Source organism: Tetrao urogallus (assembly GCF_951394365.1).
Source record: "Tetrao urogallus genome assembly, chromosome: 2".
NCBI classification, from domain to species: domain Eukaryota; kingdom Metazoa; phylum Chordata; class Aves; order Galliformes; family Phasianidae; genus Tetrao; species Tetrao urogallus.
The window spans coordinates 104,076,094-104,100,020 of NC_136814.1; the positions used below are offsets into that span (position 1 = coordinate 104,076,094).

General features: G+C 49.2%; 1 protein-coding gene across 3 annotated transcripts in view; it reads left to right on the forward strand.

Moving 5' to 3' along the window:
- The window catches only part of OTOF (otoferlin), a gene marked incomplete at both ends in the record, with an annotated part of 71,026 nt that overhangs the window by 25,822 nt on the left and 21,277 nt on the right, over positions 1-23,927 (forward strand). The window contains 19 exons of one of the 3 annotated variants that reach the window (XM_079550183.1): positions 418-629; positions 3,103-3,189; positions 5,797-5,832; positions 7,123-7,158; positions 8,249-8,269; positions 9,208-9,255; positions 10,629-10,658; positions 14,431-14,504; positions 16,095-16,221; positions 16,491-16,545; positions 17,314-17,445; positions 17,794-17,856; positions 18,645-18,729; positions 19,848-20,007; positions 20,613-20,799; positions 21,206-21,392; positions 22,027-22,250; positions 22,963-23,071; positions 23,419-23,602. In XM_079550183.1, coding sequence (XP_079406309.1) covers positions 418-629; positions 3,103-3,189; positions 5,797-5,832; positions 7,123-7,158; positions 8,249-8,269; positions 9,208-9,255; positions 10,629-10,658; positions 14,431-14,504; positions 16,095-16,221; positions 16,491-16,545; positions 17,314-17,445; positions 17,794-17,856; positions 18,645-18,729; positions 19,848-20,007; positions 20,613-20,799; positions 21,206-21,392; positions 22,027-22,250; positions 22,963-23,071; positions 23,419-23,602 — 2,057 coding nt within the window. The remainder of the gene's footprint in view (positions 1-417; positions 630-3,102; positions 3,190-5,796; positions 5,833-7,122; positions 7,159-8,248; positions 8,270-9,207; positions 9,256-10,628; positions 10,659-14,430; positions 14,505-16,094; positions 16,222-16,490; positions 16,546-17,313; positions 17,446-17,793; positions 17,857-18,644; positions 18,730-19,847; positions 20,008-20,612; positions 20,800-21,205; positions 21,393-22,026; positions 22,251-22,962; positions 23,072-23,418; positions 23,603-23,927) is intronic. The other 2 variants (XM_079550184.1, XM_079550185.1) reach the window with 2 other exon arrangements.

The window sequence follows — 23,927 nt, forward strand, 5'->3', positions numbered from 1 at the left end:
AGTGGAGATAATTTTCTGATTGTTTTGACCAAGGCAGTGATTTTAGAAGGACTTTACACTAGGACGGAGGTGGCACTGATGGCTGTTTGCAGCCAGATGAACTCTCACATACTTGACTGGGCTTTAAATGTTGGGATCTCGTCTTGGAAAAATTGTTCAAGATCTCTAAACAGGGCAGCAGCCTGGTGCAAATTGTGGCTGGGTAAGAGGGGAATGAGCATGGGTGATGCACCACCAAGAGAAACCACCAACACAGCATGACCTTCATCTGCTGATGGGGAAGAGACTTGGGGAATTGAGGCAGAGAGGTCAAAGTAGATAAGGCAACAGCTCCTCCTGCCTTCCAGGTGTTGCAGGACCTGCCGTCCTCTCTGTGTTGCCCTTGGGGGATGATCCTTCCTTTTTTGTGTCTTGCAGACCAGCATCTCCATAGAGATCAGGTACCAGGCTCTGGATGGAACAGTGGGCACATGGAATGACAAGGAATTCCTGGAGACTCCCAGTGTCCACTCAGAAGGGGACGGCAGGTACCCTCTGGAGACAGACAGCCTCCTCTCTGGCCATCGGCAGAGCACAGACGGGTCTGTGGGCAAATCCAACCAGCAGTCTACAGAGAGAAGCTTCAGGAGGTAACGTGAAAACCAGTGCACAAAGGTGTGTGGGAGCAGCAGGGATGGGGAGGGCTTGACTTGGCACCAAGGGACAGCACTGCCCCAGCACCTGTGTAGCTCCACATCTGAGGAGCACCACATCCCACAGCCATCAGGAGACCCATGCCACAGCTGAAGGTGAGAATGGCTTGTACGGGTCCACCTGCTAGTGCTCGCAGGTCCCTTTGCTCCAGCATGCCTGCACAGCACAGTCTTCCAGTAGGGATCCAGGTTTGGAGCACATGTTTGGCTTGCAAACTTAGTTATATACAGATCTGGGGAGGATTAAAGGTTTAGTTGTTGGCCAGGCCTCATCTTCCTGGATGTTGATAGAGCTATTTGCAGATGTCTAGGGTCTTGCATCTTGATGGGGCTCACAGTTCTCCCAGGATTCAACTCCCCCAGGGCAGGAGGTGAATGAAGCTGCAGCTGTATGGGGACAGGAGGATAGGTTGGCCATGAAACTAAAACAGTGCAGATTCGTCAGGAGTAGAAGGTGTCTCTGACCTGCTGGGAGCATTATGAGTGTGCATGTCTCATGGTGAGGCTGGAGGAGAAACCAGGGATTCTGGAGTAGGGGAGGTGACAGGCCCTTTTGCCTCTGTGTGTCACCAGGCTTCAATGAAATCCTGTCCCAAATGCAGTGTTGTGGCAGGTGAGTCCCTTTTGCACTAGCTGAGGACCCTTTCCCTGTGATGGCACATGGGAACACATCCAGTACTCTAAGGGTACCGTCACCAGCTTTCTATTAACTTAAGGCTCCTTGGCATCACAGGAGAACTGGTGGGGAACCCTGATGTTTTCTAAGCCCATAGGATGTATCAACAGGTGAAAACAAGCCCATGAGTGGTCCCTTTCCATTTCTTGACACAGAGCTGCTGTAACCAGTCACAAATGCAGGCTGGTCATTGGCACAAGTGGAGATGGCTCAGGACTGGGGCACTGCAGGTGGTTGTCCACTGGGATAAAGTACAAATTGGGATCGGTTCTGCCGTGAGCTGTTGCTTATGGATGCTCAGGGCTGTGAGGATCCTCTACCACCTCAAATGCCATCCATGAGGCCAAGGCACGGATGGACACTGAGGTCAAGAGCCACAGTGATGCTGGCTCAGTTTCAGCACACCCTATGCTCAAATCCTGACACAGCTCTTCAAGTAGAAGAAGAGTTTTGCAAGTGTAAAGCCACTTGTGCATATTTGTATTGTTTTCATGGGCTGCTAAACCAGATTTTCAGCCAAATTTACAGTAGCCATGTTGTCCATGACAATGACTCCATCTGCCTGTCTCCAATAGCTCTTGAGCTGAAGAGGAAGAGTGGAGACCTCAAGGTCCACTTTGCTCAAAGTCCTGTGGGAAGAGATAAGTAGGTAGAGGGGAAAGGTTGCACATGGGGCAGGCAGAGGGAGCGGAGCTGCTCTCCCAGGACCGTACACCCCTGGATGACTGTCACAGTCCAACAGCACGCAAGGAAGCAGCAGGTCAGAGGCAGACAGCCCTGGTGTTTGCAAACCCATAAGGGAACCCAGCTTGGAGGGGTGAATTTAAGCATAACCGTATTAAACAACTGCTTTTCAACAAGCATTTACATCTCTAGCACTGCTGAAACCATACGTCCCCCACTCTGAGCTTCTGCAGTGGTGTGCTTCAGTAGCGTTTGCTTTCTTCCTGTGTTTAGCACTTTATTACGGCCATATAAAGGCAACATTTCTTTCTCCCCACAGTGAGAGATTGAAGGAAGTTATCCCCAGCTGCTCACATCATTCCTAGGCACTTAATTAACTGTGTGAATTGGGCTGAAACCTGCGAGTTTTTAAGCAAATGAAAAGTGCACTCGTTTCCCAGCTCGGTGGACCGTGATGCTGCCAAAGAGGAGACGATGCTGAAGGGATTGGAGGGTTTTCCTGCAACAGAAGCCTGCAGGGTGTGGGATGAGTTGTGCTTAAAGGTTCTGGGAAGGGGCTGTAGAGTCCAGCTAAAATGTCCAGGTCAGGTGGGAGGTGGGAGACAGCTCCTGTAGCCCTACGGATGCTACCAGGGCACATTTCAGAGAGGTTTGCTGAGTACCCCTGCAGGATGCACAGGGCACGTGGTGGCTGCAGGCTGCTGAGTAGGTGCAGGACTCTGTAAGGCTGGTTTGCATGTCCTTGACAGTGGAGAGCAGACATCTCCAAAAAAGCAAGGCATGTTCTTTCCACTGTCCCAAACAAGACAGAATGTGGATAATTGCACTAAAACTCAAAGATGGCCCAGGGTTCCACTCACTGCTTTGGTCCCAAGGAGCTCCCCTGTTCCCTCCGGATGGAGACCTGCCCTGTCTCAAAGCACTTTGCTCTGCCCTGCTGCTTTGCACTCATCCTCGCCAATCCCAGGTGCTGTTGGTCATTGATGCCAGCACCAATACGAACAGTAAGCAGGGAAAGGGCTGATGTTTTCCATGTCACCACTGTCACAGGATGGAAGAGGACGAGATGTATTATCACAGCGAGGATGAACTTCTGGGAGAGGGGGACACCCTCAGCCAGGGGTCCCTCAACACGAGGTAGGGTGCTGATGGCAGTGGCGTTTGCGGTGCTGTGCTGCTCCTGTCCCTGCAGATGTGCCACAAGCATCACAGCTGGATTCCCACCTCTGGTGGGGAATCGTGACGGGGCAGTTGTAGAAGCATCCTTCGGAAGGATGCTGCCAGGAGGAGCACAGGGATCCCAGAGAAATGGCCTTGGTGTGGGATGACCTCCTTGTGACATGCATGAAATTGTGATTTCTCTTTGCGGTGGTTTTTCTTGCTATGCAGTGCTGATTTACACCACATCTTGTCCCAGAAAGAGTTTGAGAAGAGATGCAGCAAAGAGAAGTTCAGGTAAATCCAAGCAACAAGCTCATGCCACAGGCCAGATCCGGAGAGCAGACTGAAATTTCCTATCCAGAACCTCTGTTTGGATGAGGCAGAGTTGGATGCCAGGTAGTTTGCCTCCAAAGGCAGGAGTGTGTCCCTGCAGTATTCATTTTGCTGTGTAGAGGAGCGTGGCAGTTTTTCATACCCAGAAAGCAGGAAGAAATCTTGGCAGCTCTGTAACTGTGTCTTCACAGGATGTTTCCATCATCTGTTCCTCCTAGGGGGGACTTCAAATCCAGCTGAAGGCATTGGGAAAATCTCCCTGGATTTCCAAAGGCTGTCAGCATCATCTCCATCACAAAGCTCCCTCTTCCCTTCGGCTCATTAGCAACATCATTTTATTAGTCAGCTGAATCCATTTGCTGAGGGGAAGCAGAGGTGGGGAAAAAAGTGGGCCTTGATATGTGAAGAGCAGCAGCCACGACCAGGAGCATGAAGATGGCCAAACTTCTGTCTTTACTTAAGAGTTTGGTGCTGTGTGTAGGCAGATGGGAATGGATGACTAGGTTAATAGGATCACTGTCATCTCCTGTCATTGGGTGGCTTAGATGGTCCTTAGGTCCAGGGGCTGCTCTGGGGGGGAGATGGTGGGGATGATGGGGATGTTGAGGGTGGTGGGGATGATGAGGATGATGGGGATGTTGAGGATGATGGGGATGCTACGGCACTGAGCAGTTTCCCAACAGAACAAGGGTTGTGTTACATCCCTTCACCACCCTGCCCTTCACACAAAGCCCACAGGGATGGCCATTTGCTCCTCATAAAGCCACAGCATGGCTCCTGGTAAGAAAGTGCAGCTGCAAAACTATTTTGCTCTTTTTCCTCCACAACAGGGAAAAAATACCAATAAGCCTGGAGCACCTCCTGTGCTCCCTGCTGATGGCTCAGGCAGAGACAAATAGCACAGAGCCGACATCAGGCTGCAGTCAATAATGTGCAGAAAGCAGGCTGGAAGCCTGCTTTGTGTTCAGCAGCAGCAGCAGCCTCGGAGCTAAATGGCATCACCTCCAGCAGGAGCTCTCCAAAAACCCATAGTGGACTGCTCAAGGAGGCTACAAAAGACCTCACCCTTTGTGTTCTCCTTTTATGACCCATCGTACAGGAGCTGGTGCCTGCTATTTCATGCTGAATAACAGCAGGTAGCTGTTACTTTGGGCACATGTTCTTATAGCACAGCCTCTGTGCTTCTTCATGGCTTAACCCCTGTGGGCCGATGGATCCCTTAGGAGCCTGGGATCACCCTCTGATTGCACACAGTAGGTGCAAACAGCCTGAATTAGAGACTGCAGCACTGCAGGAGCTGCTCTTATTATTCCATCCATGAGAACAGGAACCATGTGTATTTATTAAAAGCAAGCCATTATTCCCTTATTTCTATGATATTTGAAGGTTAGGTTAGAGAAAATTAGGGAGAGGGAGATTTTAGCTTTGTGCATGAACGTCTCTGCACCAGGTCACAGAGCACCTCCCTACCATCCCTATCACAGCTGGAGTCCAGCAGCAGACCTCTGCTGACCACTTTTGGCAGCTCACTGGGTCTCATGTGGGCTCTGTGCCTCTGTGTTTTGCACAGAGCTTTTGGGCAGCCGAGCAAGATGGAAATGAGACAAGAAGGCAGCTGTTATAAGGGAGGATGAAGGAAGCCAAAAAGCCTCTCCAAAAAGCGAGATGGTCTCATGCATGGAGGTGCAGTGAAGCAACACGGATTGGGAAGCAGCAGACAACCTCAGCATTAAGGAGCAATCCAGTCCTTGTGACTCTCAGCAGGAGCAGCCGAGAACAACACTTGAGACAAGAAGGCATTTTCCTCTTTTTTTCTTTAATGTACAAGAGTTTGCCCTTTGTGCTTTTGCTGGGGAGGCAGTCGGTGTGCTTTGGGATAACTGAAACCTAGCTTGGTGCCTACTGCCTCCATGCAGTCAGCACAGGGCACAGCATCAACCCAACACAGCCCTTTCCAACCTGAGCCACTTTTAGAGCAATTTTCACCCCAGGCAGAAGGGAGGAAAGAGGTCAGGATGGATGGGACTGGTTCCCTTCCACTCTAATTGGGAGCCCATCCAGATCAACTGGTTTGACCAGCAGAAGGAGGTTCAACTCAGTGCTTGTGGGCCCGCAGGCATGCATGGATTGGTTTGCGGTGTTGCTGTGTTCCAAGGTTATTCCTGCACCTACTGTTTTAAACTATAGTACAGTGGAAGCTCTCTAACTTCCCATCATGGTCTTTTTTCCTCTCTCTCTGTAATTTCCCAGCCTTGGAGATGATGCAGAAGAAGAGCAGCACACTAGGTAAATACCCAGAGCAGACCTGTTCAGACTGTGGCCCTGAAGCTCTGCTGAGATGCTCTCAGAGCTTTGCACTTCCTTAAATCCAAGCTTAAATGTCAGAGCTTTGAGACTCAGATAAGTAAAATCTAAACCTATGCATTTCTCCAGGGCTCATGGTTCAGAGCCTGCTCGCTGTGCAGTGTCCAGAGCTGCAGGGACTGCTGGACTGCCCAGATTTCAGTGGGATGGGGTTGTGCACATCACAGCTGCTGACCACCTTGATACTGAGCTCCCAGGAAGCATCACCTGATAGCTGTTGACCTTAAAATATTCATGGTCAGGGCAGAGCTCTGCAGCAGAAAGCAATCTGGTCCCAGTGAATTATTGATCTTGCCTTTTCTTGTGCGTGCCCAGTAGTCCTAGGCCATGCCTGACTGGGTGCAGTCTCCTGCAAATTATCCCTTTGGGTCACTTGCTCTAAAGCTGGGGTCATTTCCAAGCGCTGGCATTGAACTTGGTGATGAAACCACCTGTGATGGATGACAGTGAGAGGCAGGATTCCCTGCTTCAGGCTTGGGCACCTCTCTGATCAGCCTGCGCTGGTCGATGGTACAAAGCTCTTTGTTTGGCTTTCCAGAGCTGCTGTGAATAAAGAGAGGTGGAAGTTAGGGCTGTTAGGGAAAGCTGGTATAACCAGGCAAGTTTGGGAAGGTCCTTCTCAATTTGAGTAAAACCGAGGGAAATGGTCTCCCATCAGCCCCAGATTATCAGTCCCTGCCACGTTTCCCCATCCATTTTGCAATCCTCCCAGTAAACCATGAAATTGCTAGGAAGAGTACATTCCTGAAAAATTGGAAATTGGTGTCCAAGCAGAGAACTTGCTGCTGCTGTGAGTCCCAGGGCAGAGCCTCCATGGCAGCTGTTAGCACCTGCAATTTATGTTGGCTCCAATTTGATCCAGTGCGGGTCTCTCAGATCCAGCAGGAGCAGTGGATGTTGGCAGCTGCCAGGTAGTCCTGTGGCTCCTGTGGCCTGTGCCAGAAATGCAGACCCTGTGACCAGATGGACTTTTCCTGAGTGAGTGGAGCATCCTAGGCTAAGAATATCCAGCAAAAGTCACCAACTATCAGCTATCTTAGAGTACGTTCTGGCAGGGAACTGTGGTTTGGCAACACTGGCATCCCCATACAAAGGGGATGTCACCATGAACTTTATTGATCAGATAAGTGTTTGACTTGCTGAGGGTGGCCTACTTCAAGAAGCCTGACATTGTGGTTGTATTTCTCTCTTTCTCTTCCATGCCTCACTCAGGATTAAGTTTAACGACGGATACAAGTCAGTAGCAAGGTACCAACATGTCATGGCTGGTGGCATCCTGACTTTTTACTGTGGGGGTTGCTTTTATCCCATCCCGTTCTGGTCATAGATTCACCAAATCCCAGAGTAGTTTGGATCGGAAGGGACCTTAATGCCCATCCTGTTCCAACACCTGCCATGAGAAAGGATACCTCCTATCAGATGAGGTTGCTCAAATCCACATCCAACCTGTCCAGTCACCCCATGTCGCAGGCATAAAAACATCCCAGATTTGGGACATACGCTAAACTGTGTTAAACCCCAAATCTTTGTCCCAATGGACAGCTCAAGAGAGGATGTGCAGGTTTCACCATGAAGAGCTGCCTCAGGCTCAAGAGAGCAGAATAAGGGGGGAGGACCTGGGTAAAGCAGTTTCATGGGCTTTCTATGGGACCCAGGCATGCCTGCAAACCTCTCCCATGTTGCATGGCAGAGCGAGGCAGATCCTGCCTGTACAGACAAATCCCATGTAACATGGTGAGGATCACCCCTGCCCGTAGGGCTAATGTACTCTCAAAGGCATAGAATATGAGTAAATTTAGCTAGTATGGATGGGTCCATGATGATGATCCTAACCCCAACTAGGGCAAGGGAGGCCTGAGGCAAAGCATCTCCAGGGCAATTTGGCTGAGTGCTGGCTGGTGGGGGAGAGTTTGCAGCCTGGCCAGGGACAGGTGTGTGGGAAGGGTCATGAGTCCCAGGATGGGGTCAGTCCTTGGAGGAGATGCATTCTGCTGTTCATTGCTGCTGCTCAGCAGAATGGGGGAGGTGAAGAAGATGCAGAAGGTGAACATTGTCATGCTGCTGGCAGGCAGGGCCAGGGTGATTACAGAGAGCTGTGGGATATTGCTTCCTCATTATCTTGCCACACAGTGCTGACCAAGGCCAGAGTGGTGAACACTGCATTAAATGAAACTTCTCAGCAACACCTCTGGAAGATCCTGTCGGGGTGGGGTTGAAGCCAATGTTCCCTTCCCCTGTCCCAGGGGCTCCCATGGGCTGTGGGAGGGCATGTCCATTCGGGTGGGTGGCTTTGATTCTTCCTCATGTTCATCCTCCTGGTTGTGTCTCTTCCAAACAGCGAAGACCCTGAAGATGCCAGGTACTGGGGATGGTGTCCCTCCTTTGCTCAGGCCCTCTGGGCACGCTGTGTGCTTGCATGAGACATGCATGTTAGCATACCAATCCCTGCATGTTGTCTGGACATGAGGAAAGGACCTAACTTCTTCCTGCCCTCTTCTTGGGAACAGAGCTTTCTTGTATTCATTCCATCCCATCCTCTCCAAAGGGCAGGTAGATCGTGTTCTCACCTATGCCCAGCAAGGACATATTTCCTACTCAGGGGACTTCCAAAGGAGATATGGTTTAGAAGCTTGTGGTAGTAATGGTAATGGGAGGACAGTTGGACTAGAGGATCTTGTAAGTCCTTTCCAACTTTGTGATTCTATGATAATATTTATCTGCTTGCATAGCTATTAACCCACTCACTCAGCCATCTCCTCATCCATCCATCCATCCATCCATCCATCCATCCATCCATCCATCCATCCATCCATCCATATCCAACCTTCCCTCCATTCATCCCAGTACAATTTGAGGTACCACCTCATCTTAATGCTATTTTTTCCATCTGTCTATCTATTTATGGATCCATCTCAATACAATCCACCTATATCATTGTGTTTCTTTCCATTTGTCCATTAATGCATTATCTCCATCCATCCCTCTATCCGTCCACTCCTGTATAGGTCTACCGTCTGTCCATTCATTCCAGTGCCACTCCATCCCCCCATTCACACATCCATCCATCTCTCCATCCACCCATCCATTCATGCATCCACCCTCCTTCCATCCATCCACCCATTCTCTCTACCCAGTCCTGGTGCAGTGAGATCTCACTCTGGCATGCTGGTGAACTGGGTTTGGTTGGTTGCATGATGCTTGATGCTGATGGAGGTTTTGAGGGGACAAGGTGGGTGTGGATCTTTGTCACTGCAGCAGGATGAATCCCACTGAAGGAATCGATCTTTCTGATTGCAGAGCTAAGGCTAAGGGGAAAGAGAAAAGACACCTCACCTTGCCATTCAGGTACCTGATTCCCCCATCCCTGCCTGGGGCTACTTTTAACAGTATTATTGTTTTCCATTGAAACAGCTCCAGGGCAGGACCTCAAGCTCATTTGTGCTCACCAGAGTGCTTAAGATCAATTTGCATGAAGCCACAAAATAAGAATTCCCTGTTGGTGTCACTAATGGGAAATCTGCATCCTTTCCCAGTACAAAAATGTTAAACTGTGGCTGTTTGCAGTCAGAGAAGCATCCTTCTGCAGTGAGGGGTGAAGTGGAAGGGGCAGGGGGTGAGGGGTGGGACAGAAAGAAAATAATCTAGTGTTGGCTGTTCCACTGGGGCCCTTGAAAAAGAGTATCTGTACTTTTCATGTAGTGCAACGCTGGGTACTTCCGTACCCTCTGCCACCTCCCAGAACAACACAGCTCACACACCCAAGGATGCTGCTCTCCAATTGGGCATGGCTGATCAAGCCCTGCAGCATCCTGGGGTGGAGGCACCTCCATAGTAATTTGGAAGGGTTTTAGTCACAGCTGGGCAGGATCCTGCACAGGTGAAGTGTTTGGGGACACAAAGCCATTCATTCACATCAGCAACCCACGGGAAGAAGCAGGGCATGATTTAAACCCCCTCCCCAGGCAGGGGCACGAGGGCAGGTGATCCACCTGAATCACTGGCATCAGTGCTTGCTTGTTGCCATGCCAAGCACAGCTGCCAACGGAGGCATTTCTGCAATGTACTCCCACAACAGGTGTTGGTGCACGTGGAGGGCAGCACTGACAGCCCCAGGAGCAGCTCCTGGATGGATTTCCTTGTCTGCTTCCCAGCCCAAGCTCCAAGCTGATCCTTGTCCACCTGGGCTGAGCTGAATGGTTCTACTCTTCCCAGACCTAACTTAGCTCTGGGTCCTGGCCTCTCTCCTGCGCAGGTCTCCTGGACATCACCTATCAAAAAACCCACTTCACACATTTTTTTTTAATATAATTTTTTTTCTATGTGTTTTTGCAGCACAAGCAAAGACAGGGTCATGCTCCACAGACACCCTCCCCATCTCTGCCCCCAGCACAGACACAACCATAGGGAGAAATGAAGCAATGAACTGTAATTAAAACTCAGCCCTCCTAATTACCTTAGACAGCTGGTTAATTGCTTTCTCCTCCCACTTTGCTGATGCCTTAAAGGGGAGATTAGGCAGAATAGAAAGAGTGGCTAGGGAGGGGAACAGGGAGGTGAGGTTGGGGGTAGTACTACAGCCTGGGGATGGGGTTACTTGAAAGTGCTTGTAGGGCTCTGTAAGGGGAAAAGTGTCTCCTTTTCCCTCTGTGGTCTGATGAAGTTCTTGATATGCACTGAAATTTGCCTTTTGTCCCCCTGATGCATGGCCCTGGCTCCAGCAGAGGTAAAGAAAAGACAAAGGAGCACAAGTAGGTTGGCTCTTCATGCTCCTCCTCTTTTGCTTCCAGCTCTTCTGGCTTACTTTATGTTCCTCACACGTATGGCATGCTCTCCCTTTCTCTGAAGCTGAGAGTGCCAGGTCCAGAAGAGCTCTGGGTCTCTGAGATCTTTGGGGCAAGAGGGTGGTTTGGGTGCAGATTATCAGCCCAGGACTGAGGAAACAAGACTTAATGTCTGATTTATAACTCCAATGCCCACAAGCCAGCCTGTTGCATCACCCATATAGGTACTTCTTCAGCTCCTGCTTGTTTTTACCCCAGCTACTCGTGCTGTGCCCACACCAGGCTGTGTCGGAGCATTCTGCAAAGAGCAGTGTCCTGTAGCTCTCAGGTGTAACAGATCTGCTGAAACTTAAGCTCCAGTCTCCTGAGAGTGCAGGCTGATATCTGCTGCCCAGAGGCAATCCCTGCCCCAGCACAGGGTGTTCCCAATCAGCATGCTCTCTTCTGGCTCCCTCTTTATTGCCCTGCTGCTTAAAGTCAAGTTTATGGCAGCATCTTGCTGTGTTGGTTGTGCATGGACAGGCACTCTTTACAAGAGTGGAGACAGCACCCACCTGACAGACATTCATTCCTGAAGGGAAATGAACTGTGAAGGCCCTGCTCTCTTTCCTTGCTCTCAGCTCCCCAGTAAAAAGCAATGATTAAAGTGTCCTGTTCAGCCATGAATAATTAACCAGCAACCTGCAACTAGATCTTTAACTAGGAGCTGGCCTGGAGAGAGGCTGCTTCCAGCTCCCTGCACATGCCTTCAAATCTGCTTGTCCCTGTGTGCTCCCCTCCTGTAAAGCCACACGAGGCAACCCAAAAGGGACAAAGCCATGCTCTTCTGTCAGCTGCAACTGGTGGATGTGCATTTTGTCATTAATGGGAGGCAATCTGTTTGCTCAGACACAGAAAATCTAAGGGAAGAGCACGGGTGGGTGGGTGTTCTGGTGTCTAATAGAGGATCAAGCTTTCTTGGAAGCCTGGCCTGACTTGGGAACACTGTACAGTCCTTCACCCCCAGCCTTACATGAGTCCTGCTACGCAGCAGTGGGCTACCAGCTTGCACTGCTTTGGAAGGGAGCAGGCAGGTGAGCTGGCATTCTTTAGCAAACCAGGCTAAAGCTGGGCTGTGGCAGAGGGGGTTGGTCTGGGTGACACTATGCTGCCTGCGTTGGCATCTCAGGTTCACTGCTCCTCATGCAATATTCACGTGGGGACGGTGTCAGCTCGCTGCCAGCTCCCCATCCACACTGCAGAGTGGCTGTGGCTGTTTCTCTCCTCATTTTAGCCTGGTGGGAGGAACACAGGGTTGGCACAGCCTTTCTTCAGCACTGCCAAGACCCTGTCGTGCCTGGAGAGGAGGTTTGGTGGGGGCCTCCATCCGTACTTGGTCCCAACCTGCATATAGGGATGGCTGCACCACCGTAGGTGTGCTGCTGGTGGCTCTCCTGTCACCACTGAGCTCTTCTTCTGGAGGAAGCCAGGTCCTGGACAGCTGACAAGGTGAAGGTAGTACCCTGTGGGATGGGAATAGGTAAGGGGGGTAGCTGTGGGATGTGTCGTTGCTCACCTGGCTTGGAGAAGGTGACAGATGGGACTTGGGAAGGGGAGCTGATGGGATGGATTATTGGGGCATCTGCCTGCAAAGCATCTAGAATGGCATTCTCTTTGCCGTTTGTTTGCTCTTTCCCTTCTCCTTGGCACTGCCAAAATTCACAGGAATCCATTTTCATTCATTTCTTAATTTTTTTTTTCCCTGTGTGGCCTCCAAACTGCCACTTCCTAGATATCTCTGGGGCCCTGCTCCTCGGAGATAGCACCAGGAAGGGCACTGATGGGGGAAGGATGCGGGTGGGACTGAGATAAGCAACAGGGAGATGTGATTGGGGTGTGGGAACCACCTGAAGCTTTCTCCTCTGAGGGACCTTGCGCTGTCTGAGCTCTCCTCACTGTTCCAGCCGGAGCCAGTTCTCATCTTGTCAATGAGCTGGAGGCTGTCAGGATGTAGATTTCCCATCTCTGATGTATCTGATGCAGTTAAGTTGCTTTTGGGGATAGGTGAGAGACTGCTGTCTCCTCGGCACATTCACTGTGGCTCAGCTGGCAGTGAGGGGTCACTGACTGCAATGCACATCCCTGCAGAACCTCTTCTGCTTTGTTTTACTGTGCAAGGAAGGTTGCGAGGCCCTGGCATAGGCACCCCAGAGAGCTGTGAGTGCTCCATCCCTCGCAGTACCCAAGGCCATGGATGAAGCCCTGCACTGATGGGAAGTGCCCCTATGGCAGAGGTTGGGGCTGGACTGGTTGTAAGGTCCTTTCCAGTACAGTTATTCCATGGTTACAAATCCTACTCTTTGTCCTTCCTCCTGCCTATTGAGAAACCGCCCTTCTCCGTGGATCCCATGAAGGAATCACAGTTACGAGAGGCCTGAGTCCTGAGCATTGCTTTAATTCCAGTTAAACCTCAGCTGTAAATAGTTCCTTTATCTTATACTAGACTTCTGCCCTGCTTGAATACCACCTCCCCCCCTCACCTTGGTGAATACATTATTCTCCTATTCCCCTTAGTTTTCTTCTTGTTTGCTCTGCCTCTGTCTGCAGCCTGCAAGCATCCGGCTGTTATTTATACGCATCAGGTGAGCTCCGATGCCAGGACTTCTTTCTCCCAAAACAACTTTGACTTTTGGCCTCAGGAAGATGAATAAAGCTGAGATGGGGAGATCCCCAAATTCTGGTGCTATTTCCCAGCACATGGGGAGCACAGCTGCATCCTGCTTGGGACTGAGGTCCTTCTTGCTTCCAAACTGAACACATGCATCAAACCTGCCATATTTTTTGCAAACATCAACACTTTCAGCACATGGGAATTTTCCAACAACAACAAAAAAATCCCCATCACCTTTTGCTTTTGGGACAGTCCCCCAGGGCATTTCCTTCAAGTACTTCTCTGGCCCTTTGCTCTTTAATTTAGAAGGGAGTTATTGCGTGGTTTGACTTCTGCTTGGTTTCAGTTTTACAGATACTGTGTTGGCTTTTTTTCCTACCAGCACTCTCAGCTGAATTTTGAAACTAAAAATCATCCTGGTTACATTCAGTGCTGATAGCTTTCATCAAACCTCCTGCCTCTTTGCAACAGCAGCATGGACTTTCATCCAAATACCAATGAGCCGTCTCCCGAAAATATCTGCAATGTTGTTATTACCAGTAGCTATCACTGTTAGATGTGTATTAGGGAGCAATCCACTCTGCAGTGCAGAAATGCCATCATTTACTGAGCACTGGCTTTTATGGGCAGTTGGTATCACCCTGCAGTACTGTGCTGTATGCAGGTTAGGGCACTCCTCTGCAATCTGGTGCTGTAACAGCAAACCAGAAGCTAGATGTTGAGTTCATCTGATCCACGAGGCTGTGGTGTAACAAACACCAAGTAGATTTTTTAGTACAAAGATGGCTTTAGGGAAGTGTCCTAAGGAGCAACCTCACAATGGGGAGCAGCAGGAGTGAGTAGAGAGAGGAGGCATGGGGCAGGTGGAAGAGTTTGCTGGCTGCTAATGCGGTGCTCCAACCATGTTTTATCCAGCTCAGGGATCAATACTGAGGAAATACAAGGCCTTTGTTTGCTGTTGTCTCTGTTGGTCTTTCAGCTGATATTTCCTCCCTTGCTTCCAGCTGTGAAGGGCTCCTCTTGTCCCCACATCCAGCAACAGCACTGAAAACACAGGATTCAATGTTTGGTCTTTTTTTCCTCTTACAGAGCTGGGAAAGGAGTTTTTTCAGCCATGAAGCTTGGCAAGGCACGTCCCACAAAAGATGACCATCGGAAGCAAGGTGGGTGCTAGAAGAAGGCTGTTCCTTCATAGAATCATAGAATGGCTTGGGTTGAAAAGGACCGCAGTGATCATCTAGTTTTAATCCCCCTGCTATGTGCAGGGTCACCAACCAGCAGACCAGGCTGCCCAGAGCCACATCCAGCCTGGCCTTGAATGCCTGCAGTGATGGGGCATCCACAGCCTCCTTGGGCAACCTGTTCCAATAGATTCCAATCCTTCCTCCAGTGCTGCTTTTCCACTACCTCATGGGAAATAATCTGAGAGACCCTATGAGGGGCTCATGTTGGGCACAGCCATCCACAACCCAGGGATTAGGGAGAGAGTGTTTGGTGCACAAGAGAAGAGCTGGAGAGCATGGGGGAAATGGGAGGAGGAACTGATGGAGAGAATCTCCCACCACATGCAACTGTGGCAGTCCTGCAGGTCCAGCAGGCAGCCTCCAGCTTATTTTTAGTGGTTATTTGCAAACATGACAGCACAAAGCATGCTTTCACCCTCAGTGCATGCACAGCGTGGAAGGGCTGAGCTGTTGTGGGGCTGTCCATCCCACACTGAAATTGGACGCCTTTCTGGAAATGCACAGAGCGTCAGCGATTGGAAATTCATCGCTGTTTCCATTCAGAACAAAGTATTGGGTTTCGATGACAAAGAATCAGGAGAATGCCTTTTTGTGGTGAAGGATGAAATGTCATTTTAGATGCTGTTTCTGGGCGACTTCCATGCGCCTGCTGGCAGCTGATATTCACACAACGGTAGCTTCTTCCCCAGCTATCCGTGTGTTTCTTGCATGCTTTGCCAGGGCTCTGCTCACCTCACACCATCTCTTTAGGGATTGGACAGGATGATCTCCAGATGCCCCTTCCAGTCCCTGTGATCCCATGATTTCATCTCTCAGATCCTTGTTCTTGCCACCTGGTGAGGGGACAGGGTTATAACGGCAACCTGCACTGAATCTCATCCCATTGGACCAAATGCTTCAGTGCTCACTGAGTTTCCCGAAGGCCAAGCATAGGCGTGTAGTCTCAGAACAAGCTGTGTGATAGCAGAAACCCTTCCCAGAGTGCCCAGGACATGAAGCCAGCATTCTTCCTATGCCATTGTCTGCTTTCCTTATGCTGCCCCACACAAGGGTGCTGGTCCTTCTCTCATCCAACAGACAGAACAAATCGTCAAAACCCGTCAAGAAGTGTGCTTTTCTGGCCAGCTATTTTCCACCTTGGGAAATGACCCCTTTCTCTTGTTCTCTCATACCCCTCCACCCCAGAGCTAGGCAGTTTGTTGTGTTTGCAATTGCAGCTAGAGCTCGAATGCTGTTTCACCCTTTGACGTCTGGGTTGTTTCTCATTTTTCAGTTTTCCAAAGCTTCACAAAACCACACGTTGCCTGGGCAGAATAACATGTCACATGAAGCAAACCTATTTTTAATCCCTTTCAAACCAGGCTGTCTGTGAGCTGACCTGGTGACCATTGTTCTTTGTATTATCGGGTGAGGTTGATAGGACGTATTGGTTACCTTTCCCTGCACCTTTAATTATTCACTGAGTGGAAACAATGAGAGACATTCCTTTGTCTCTGTGTGTTTATGCAGATGAACCTGCTGTTCTGGAGGCGGAAGACTTGGACCGAAAAGTCATGAGGCTCGGAGGGGGGCTGGACCCAGACACCATCTCCTTGGCCTCTGTCACAGCTGTCACCACCAATGTCTCAAACAAGAGGTGAGGGTTGTGTAAGCCGGGAGGTGATGGCACACTTTGCATCCCATGTCCAAGAGATGAGATATACTGAAAATCCCGTTCTCCTGTGCAAGCAGTGTTTTTGGGAAATATCCAACCTGCTATAAAGAGCACTCATGTTCAGCGATGGCTTGCAGCCTCCGGTGTTAAATTCTTCAGACTCAAAAAGAGGAGGGGCTGCCATTGCTCTGTCATGGTTTGCAGTGAGTTGACCTATTGTTTGACTGAGGGTTTCTTCTGCCCCTCCAAAGGTCCAAACCTGACATCAAAATGGAGCCAAGTGCTGGGAGGCCGATGGATTACCAGGTGGGTGACAACTCTGTGTCTCCAACCACAGCTCACAGGGGGGGGAGGACGTTTTGCAGGTGTTACGGTCAGCAGCACTATTACTTGAGGAGCTGAACCTCCTCATTCCAAAGTGCATCCCCATCTGCCCAGGGAACAGCTCTGGGACCAGGAGGAAGGACTGGAGCCACTTGAGCACCTCTGGGTTTGCTGGTGCCAGCGTGATCCATAAATTGGTTTCTCTTCTCGTTTTCACCAAGCTGTGCTGATTCAGCAGCACTTTGGCTTTCTGCAACAGCAACACATCCATGGGGATTTCTTAGAACGATGCAAACAAAGATTTTTTGTGATAGATTTATTGCAGAACATTTGCACCATCCACTTTGCAGCCCCAAATGAAATCAAACAGGAGAAGCAGTGACAGAAGAAAGTGGAAGAGGTTTAATTATGTGTGTAATGAACACAGAGAGAGAAGAGTGAGACACAGGAAGCAATGTGCTGGGTTCAGGAGTGATGTAACCAGAACATAAAGAGGAAGGGAAAGATGCCAAGCAAATTTCAACTGCAAGAACATAAGGACCAATTAATTGCCCACTGTGAACAAGAGGATTACATGGGTGGTTTTAATGGGGGAAGGTGAATCTCTCATTTGTAATCAAAGTACTTACCTGGATAACCTCCAGAGGGGCTCAAGGTGTTACTGTACACTGTGATGCCCAGTATGTGAGCAGTGAAAATGTGCTGGGTTGGTTTGGCTGCTGCACCATTGGGCGTGGGATCTCTCCACAGATCAGCATCACTGTCATTGAGGCCCGGCAGCTGGTTGGGCTCAACATGGACCCCGTGGTCTGCGTGGAGGTTGGGGAGGAGAAGAAGTACACATCCATGAAGGAATCGACCAACTGCCCTTACTACAATGAGGTTGGTCTGTTCTCCAGCAATGGTCATCGCTCCCACTCCTCTGGTGCTACATTGCTATTAGTTAAATGGGGTTTCTTGTCACCTAGGTTTATTCTCCATTAGGGGAGGGTCAGGTGGAGGTTAGAGAAAGAGGGCAGGGGCTTGACCCTAAGCTGAAAGAGCTCAGGGATCACTGCAACACCACTCTCAGACTTTGTATTGGATTTGGGTGGTGCTGTGAGGAGTTAGGGGCATAACCAGACCTCCTTGTGAGTCTCTTCCAGTACTGGGTAGTCTATGGTTCTGTAACAGTTTTTTAACCCAAAAGGAGCCGCTCTTCTGCCTTCACACCTCTTCTTTCTCTTTCAGTACTTTGTCTTCGATTTCCATGTGCCCCCAGATGTCATGTTCGATAAGATCATCAAGCTGTCCGTAAGTGAGCATGCTGGCATTGCCCTTTCCTCTGAGCTTTGGAAGAGTCCATTTTGCTCATGCACTGTGGATGAATTTGAGGTCCCTGTCAGGAGCAGAGGTGTCTGGCCCTACAAGCCCCACCACTTTTGCAGACCTCTGGTCCCCCTCTATCACTGCCCTCATTGTTACGGCCACCCAGCTGTGCTTGCCGTCCCCTCCAGAGCTGATGACTGGTATGTCAGAACCTCAGCCTGTCTTGCTATGTGCTTTGGCTTTTGTGGAAGCAAGACGCTCCCAGAGCATGAAGCTGGGCAGAGCTATTGCTGAAATACAGAACTACAGTCTTTAAGACCAAAACAGCCCTTCTAGAGTCATGGAGGGCAGTGAGCAAGGAGATTCATAGAGTCACCAACCAAGCCACACTGATCAGGAGCCTGTATGTCTATCCCATGAACAGACTGGCTTTGCAATTTCTCTCACTGACAGAATTAGAGCATCAATTTCAATCATCCTAAAGACCCTTCCTTCAAGTGAACGTCTAGTGTTTGTTGCTACGTATCATGTTTCAAAGATGAATTTGTTTGCACTGCTCCCATTCGATCCAAGTCCATGCTTGTGAGAGTGCTAAGCAAGAGCTGCCAACCTGGCTGTGCCTTGCAGAGTCCATACTCACAGTGAGGTCCTGTAAAGACCAAGGAGAACACATCAGCTCCCTTCCTGTCTGACACTGAACTCTTCTGAAAAGAGTCCTGGGACCCCCACGGCATGCACAAACCTTTGACTTTTCTCCCCCTCTCAATTTCCAGGTGATCCACTCAAAAAACCTCTTGCGTAGTGGGACTTTGGTGGGCTCCTTCAAGATGGACGTTGGGACAGTTTACACCCAGCCTGGTACGTCACCACAGTTAGCCAACATGCCCACCTGCACCACTGAGAAATGTTTTTGCAAGGGATCCTGCAGGCACTTCTTTCCTCTGGTGATGGTAATTTACTTTAATTACAATCCAAGATGTAAGTAAGCCACTCTGGCTCCTCCAGTAAAGATGGCATACCCCACCTGAAATAAGCCACAACAGGCAAGCTGAGATGCCCCCTGGCTGTGCCAGCTCTCCACTGCCCTACTGAAGATGTCCAGGTTATTTAAGTAAGCAAGACACTTCCCTTCCAGATTGCCAGATTTCATAGAACTATAGAATCACCTGAGTTGGAAGGACCAGTAAAGATCACCTAGCCCAACTCCTCTGCAATGATCAGGGACACCTACAGCTCCATCAGGTGCTCAGAGCCCTGTTCAGCCTGGAATGGATCTTGCCCTATGTAGCTGGCATTTAAACCAATAGAGAGAGATGGCACATGTGCAGTGACAAAGAGAAAGAGGTTGATTAGAGCTGCTGCCGTGTTGCTGGCTGATGGTAAAGCCCTCAGTGACTTCTCACAGATGGGCCCTATGAGTGCTCATAAAATCTGTTGTGCAATTATGGGCTTCGTTTATAGCACATCTGTTTCAGGAAACCTGTTTTATAAAATTGTAAAAGAGCAGTGAATGCCTTTGGCATTCTGTCCTCAAGTGAGGGCAGTGAAAGCTGGTGTGGATGGGATTCATTTAAAGAATTGTGTGAAAGAAGTCCAAAGCAGTCCCTGGAGAGCTCATTTAGTCCATGCCCTCACTGCTCCCTGCCAGATTCCCCAGTATACTTCTGCATGAAAAGACCAGTCCCTGAATTCAGGAATCATACTGGTCCCGGCTGTGGGACTGATAAAGAAAATGCACATCCAGGAGACCTGTAAAAAGCTCATTCTGCATGGAAATAGCACTGCCTCTTTGGTGGCCCAATGCTTGCAGTATGGCAGAGCTGAGCACATGACCGCACCTGCAGAAAAGATACCTCCAAAGTCTCCAAAATCACTGTCTTTGTCTTTAATTTCAATATTCCATATTCAATTATATTCCAATATTCTGTACTCTGTATTTCTTCCAATAAATGACAGTCTTGTCCTCTGGCTTCCAGAGCATCAGTTCTACCACAAATGGGCCATCCTTTCTGACCCCGAGGATCTCACCGCTGGGCTGAAAGGTTACCTGAAGTGTGACATCGCTGTTGTGGGGAAAGGGGACAATATCAAGACGCCCCACAAAGCCAACGAGACAGAGGAGGATGATATTGAAGGGTATGGAAGGAAAAAACAAGGGAGTGTAAAACCTCGTCCTAGCCCTAAATGCTTTGTGCTAATTAAATATCTTCTTGTACAACCACAGGCTTTCGAATCCATTTCTCAGCCACTCACCACGATCTCAGACTTGTGGCAAAGTGCTAGGGTCGCTTTCTTGACTTGTTGCAGCCCAGGGGCTTGAGGCACTGCCTGAACTATTTTAGGTGTTGTTCTGTGCTGTAGTCATATTTTGCCATTTTTCTTGGACAAATCTAGCAACTCCTCCAGAGATTTTGTTTGCATTGTACCCCATGGCTCTTATTTCTTCTCCCAGAAGAGGAAAGCAAATTCTTCTAATAAAAGCCATTTGGTGGAGTTTGATTCTCACCCCAAAATACATACCCCTTCTATCGTGACAAAGGAAAAGGCTCTTTGTACATCTCGCTTGGCAGGTTGGCTTTAGACGTCTAAATTAATCTGAGCTTAATTGCCCTTTTTATCTTCTTTCCATCTTCCCACAGCCTGTGCTCAGGAAGCAAGCTAACTTCATTCACCTTCTTCAGCAAGGCCCTCTCCCAGCCCCAGCAGCTGTTTACAACCCTATTTCTTGGCTGTTGTTGCAGGAACCTCCTCCTACCAGATGGAGTTCCTCCAGAGAGGCAGTGGGCTCGTTTCTACATCAAGATCTATCGAGCAGAGGGCCTGCCCCGTATGAACACCAGCATCATGGCCAATGTGAAGAAGGCTCTCATTGGGGAGAACAAGGACTTGGTAGACCCCTACGTCCAAGTGGCATTTGCAGGGCAGAAGGTGGGTGAGAACCAAGGTGGTTTTGGGAAGTAATGTGAGCAGGACCAGCCATTGTGCTGGTGTCTGGAGACAACCTCATTTGTCCTTGCATGATAACACTGAGATGTGTAGCAAAATCACATTGTTTGCTACATGTCATGTTCCCCCTTCTTGTGCAGACTATGATGGGTTTGCAGCCATCTCCAGCAGAGGAAAAGAGCTAATTCCTTGGGAGAGGAAGAAGATGAAATGACCCTAATGTGGTCATTAACATGGGAAGAGTGCAGGACATGTCCTGATTTTGACTGAAATAGAGCGTGTTTTTTTGACTGAAATAGAGTTAATTTTCTCCATAATGTTTGCTATGATGCTTGTGACCTCCAACAACCACAGAGATATCAAATATCTTCCTCGTCCCACTCTGCAGGGGAAGACATCAGTGCAAAAAAGCAGCTATGAGCCTGTTTGGAATGAGCAAATCATCTTCACAGAAATGTTCCCCCCATTGTGCAAGCGGATAAAGATCCAGATCCGAGACTCAGACAAAGTCAATGATGTGGCCATTGGTACCCATTTCATTGATTTGAGGAAGATCTCTAATGAAGGAGACAAAGGTGAGGCTGAAGTGGGGTGTGGGACCTTCTTCACAGCAGAGAGGTATCCCTTGGGCAGAGATAGCAAAATAGCTCAGGCTCTCTTCCCAGTCCTGGAGGTAGCTGCTTCTTGGTTGGAGTGACCAAGACTTACTGCAGTTGAAGTCACTGGACAAGAGCTCCTTGAAAATCAAGCCCAATCATAAGCCTTCAGACCAACATTTGAATGCAAAGACATTAAAAAACAGTTCCAAGAACCTGTTTCCATGGATAGATGAATATCTGACAGGCTTCCACTTTCACACATAAACGAACATGTGAGCACACATAGGCAGGAGCATCATGAAGCCAAAGATGGCTCTTTGAAAAAGAACTAGTGGGGAGTTCTCTCTTCTTTCTTGACTCTCAGATAAGGAGACATGCCCAATGGGAGACTCACCTCTTTAGACTGATGCACTGCAAAGTACCCATCACTGCCTTCACCCCAAAACTGTTTTCATATGTAATTGCAAAAATGCATATGCATCCCCGTTCACACATATGCATATTCAAGTCCATGTTACCATTCACAGCAGGAAAGTGATGATCCCGAGACAAAGATGTGCCCTTCTTCTTGCATACCCCCTTTTCTACCAGTATACCTGTTCTCCTGCAGGTTATCTGCCCACCTTTGGCCCCGCGTGGGTGAACATGTATGGCTCCACTCGGAACTACACTCTGATGGATGAACACCAAGAGCTGAACGAAGGATTGGGGGAAGGCGTCTCCTTCCGGGCCAGGCTTCTGATGAGCCTTGCTGTTGAGATACTGGATACCAGCAACCCAGAGATCAACAGCTCCACTGAGGTGCAAGTGGAGCAGACCACACCAGTTGCTGATGTGAGTCTCCCCTAACTCTACAGCTGGCAGTGAAGAGTTCTGGATCTCATTCCCCTTGGCTGCTTATCTCTGGTATCACAGATAGGATTTCATTTAGTATTATGCTAAATGTTCTGCTGTCTTTGCTCTGTGTACACAGATACATCCATTCTTGTCCTATGTAGGGATGCCCACGTATGTCAGTCTGTATGAACCAGAGGTGAGAACTAGAAATGGAGCTGTTGGATGACAGCTCATGTTCTGTGTAAAAGCTCTCCTTTGAGAATGGAAAAGTGAAAAGTGGTCTCATCTCACCTCTAGTGGAAATTAAGCCACCTGGAAGTAAAGCCATTCGATTTCTGAAAGTGCATCCAAACAAAAGTTTCACCAAGGTTTGATTATCTCAGTTTGTGAGCAAGCTTGAACTCGTATCCCTGAGTGTCCTTTAGACAATCTCCCATGAGCAAGGGATGGCCAATCTCAGTTAAACCACAAACATCAGGCTAAAACTTTTGGTCAAACTCTCTCTGCAGAGATTCTAGAGACCCAGTTCAGGCAGACATCTGCCCCTCACATGGGTCAGGCTGAAGGACACAAAACTCCATGGTCTCCTTAAAATCCAAACAGAGCTTATATGAGAGTGCTCAGATGGACCAGATAATGAACCCCTCTGCCCAGGGCTCAGTGTCCCTCTGGCTGACCCAAACCGTGATCTCTGGGATTTATCCTGCAGAACTGCACTGGAAAGATGGAGGAGTTCTTTCTTTTTGGAGCCTTCTTGGAAGCTACCATGATCGACAGGAAGATCGGTGACAAACCCATCAACTTTGAGGTTACAATAGGTTGGTTTTTTTCTTGGTGAGGGTGGTTTTGAAGCAGGCCTCGTGGGGAATGAGGGATCCAAGGGCAAGAACGAGGTTTCTTCCCCCCCTTTTCCATGCCAGAGCACGTGCTTCTGAGACTGACCACAAGGGGATGGCATTCATTCCTTCTGGTTTGAAAAGGGGCCTGAGCAGGGCGTGAACGCCCATCACTAATTTGTGGTTTCTGGGCAAAGGTTCACAGAGTTGAACTCAGCTGCCCTGTGGAGAAAATATCTCCCAACTTGAATGAAAGGCAGGTGACAGAGCCCACTTAGCCCCCATGGGAGTTACACCCCTGTGACTTCATTTCATTTTTCATTCTTAAGGCAACTATGGGAACCAGATTGATGGCATGACCAAACCTGTCCTGCGGAGGAAGAAGGAGGGAGGGGATGGGGACGAGGAGGAGTCCGAGCTGCTGCACAACTCCAGTGAGGATGAAGCTGATGAGGATGGAGAGATGGTCTCTGTCTCCTCATCTCAGCCCATGAAGCCCCTGGTTACAGACAGGTAAGTCTTGAATTCACCTCTCACCTGTGTGACCAGCTGTACACCCAACACTTGGCTATCCAGCACCACCAGTGCTCTAGCCCTATGATTGCTGCAACAAGCTGCCTTTTTTAATATCACCTGGGATCTTAAAAACTAGATGAGGTTATGGACACCCAGAGAGGGAGGATAAAAAAAAAATTGTAGGAACAAGTTACTGAGAACGAGTTAGGCAGGAAATTGGGATAAAAGACCAAATCCCCTCAGTCTTGCTAGCCTTCAGCATCTTTCTTTGGCTCAGTCTGTCTACAGTCATTGATCAGAAAGCCCCAAACTGAATGGGATC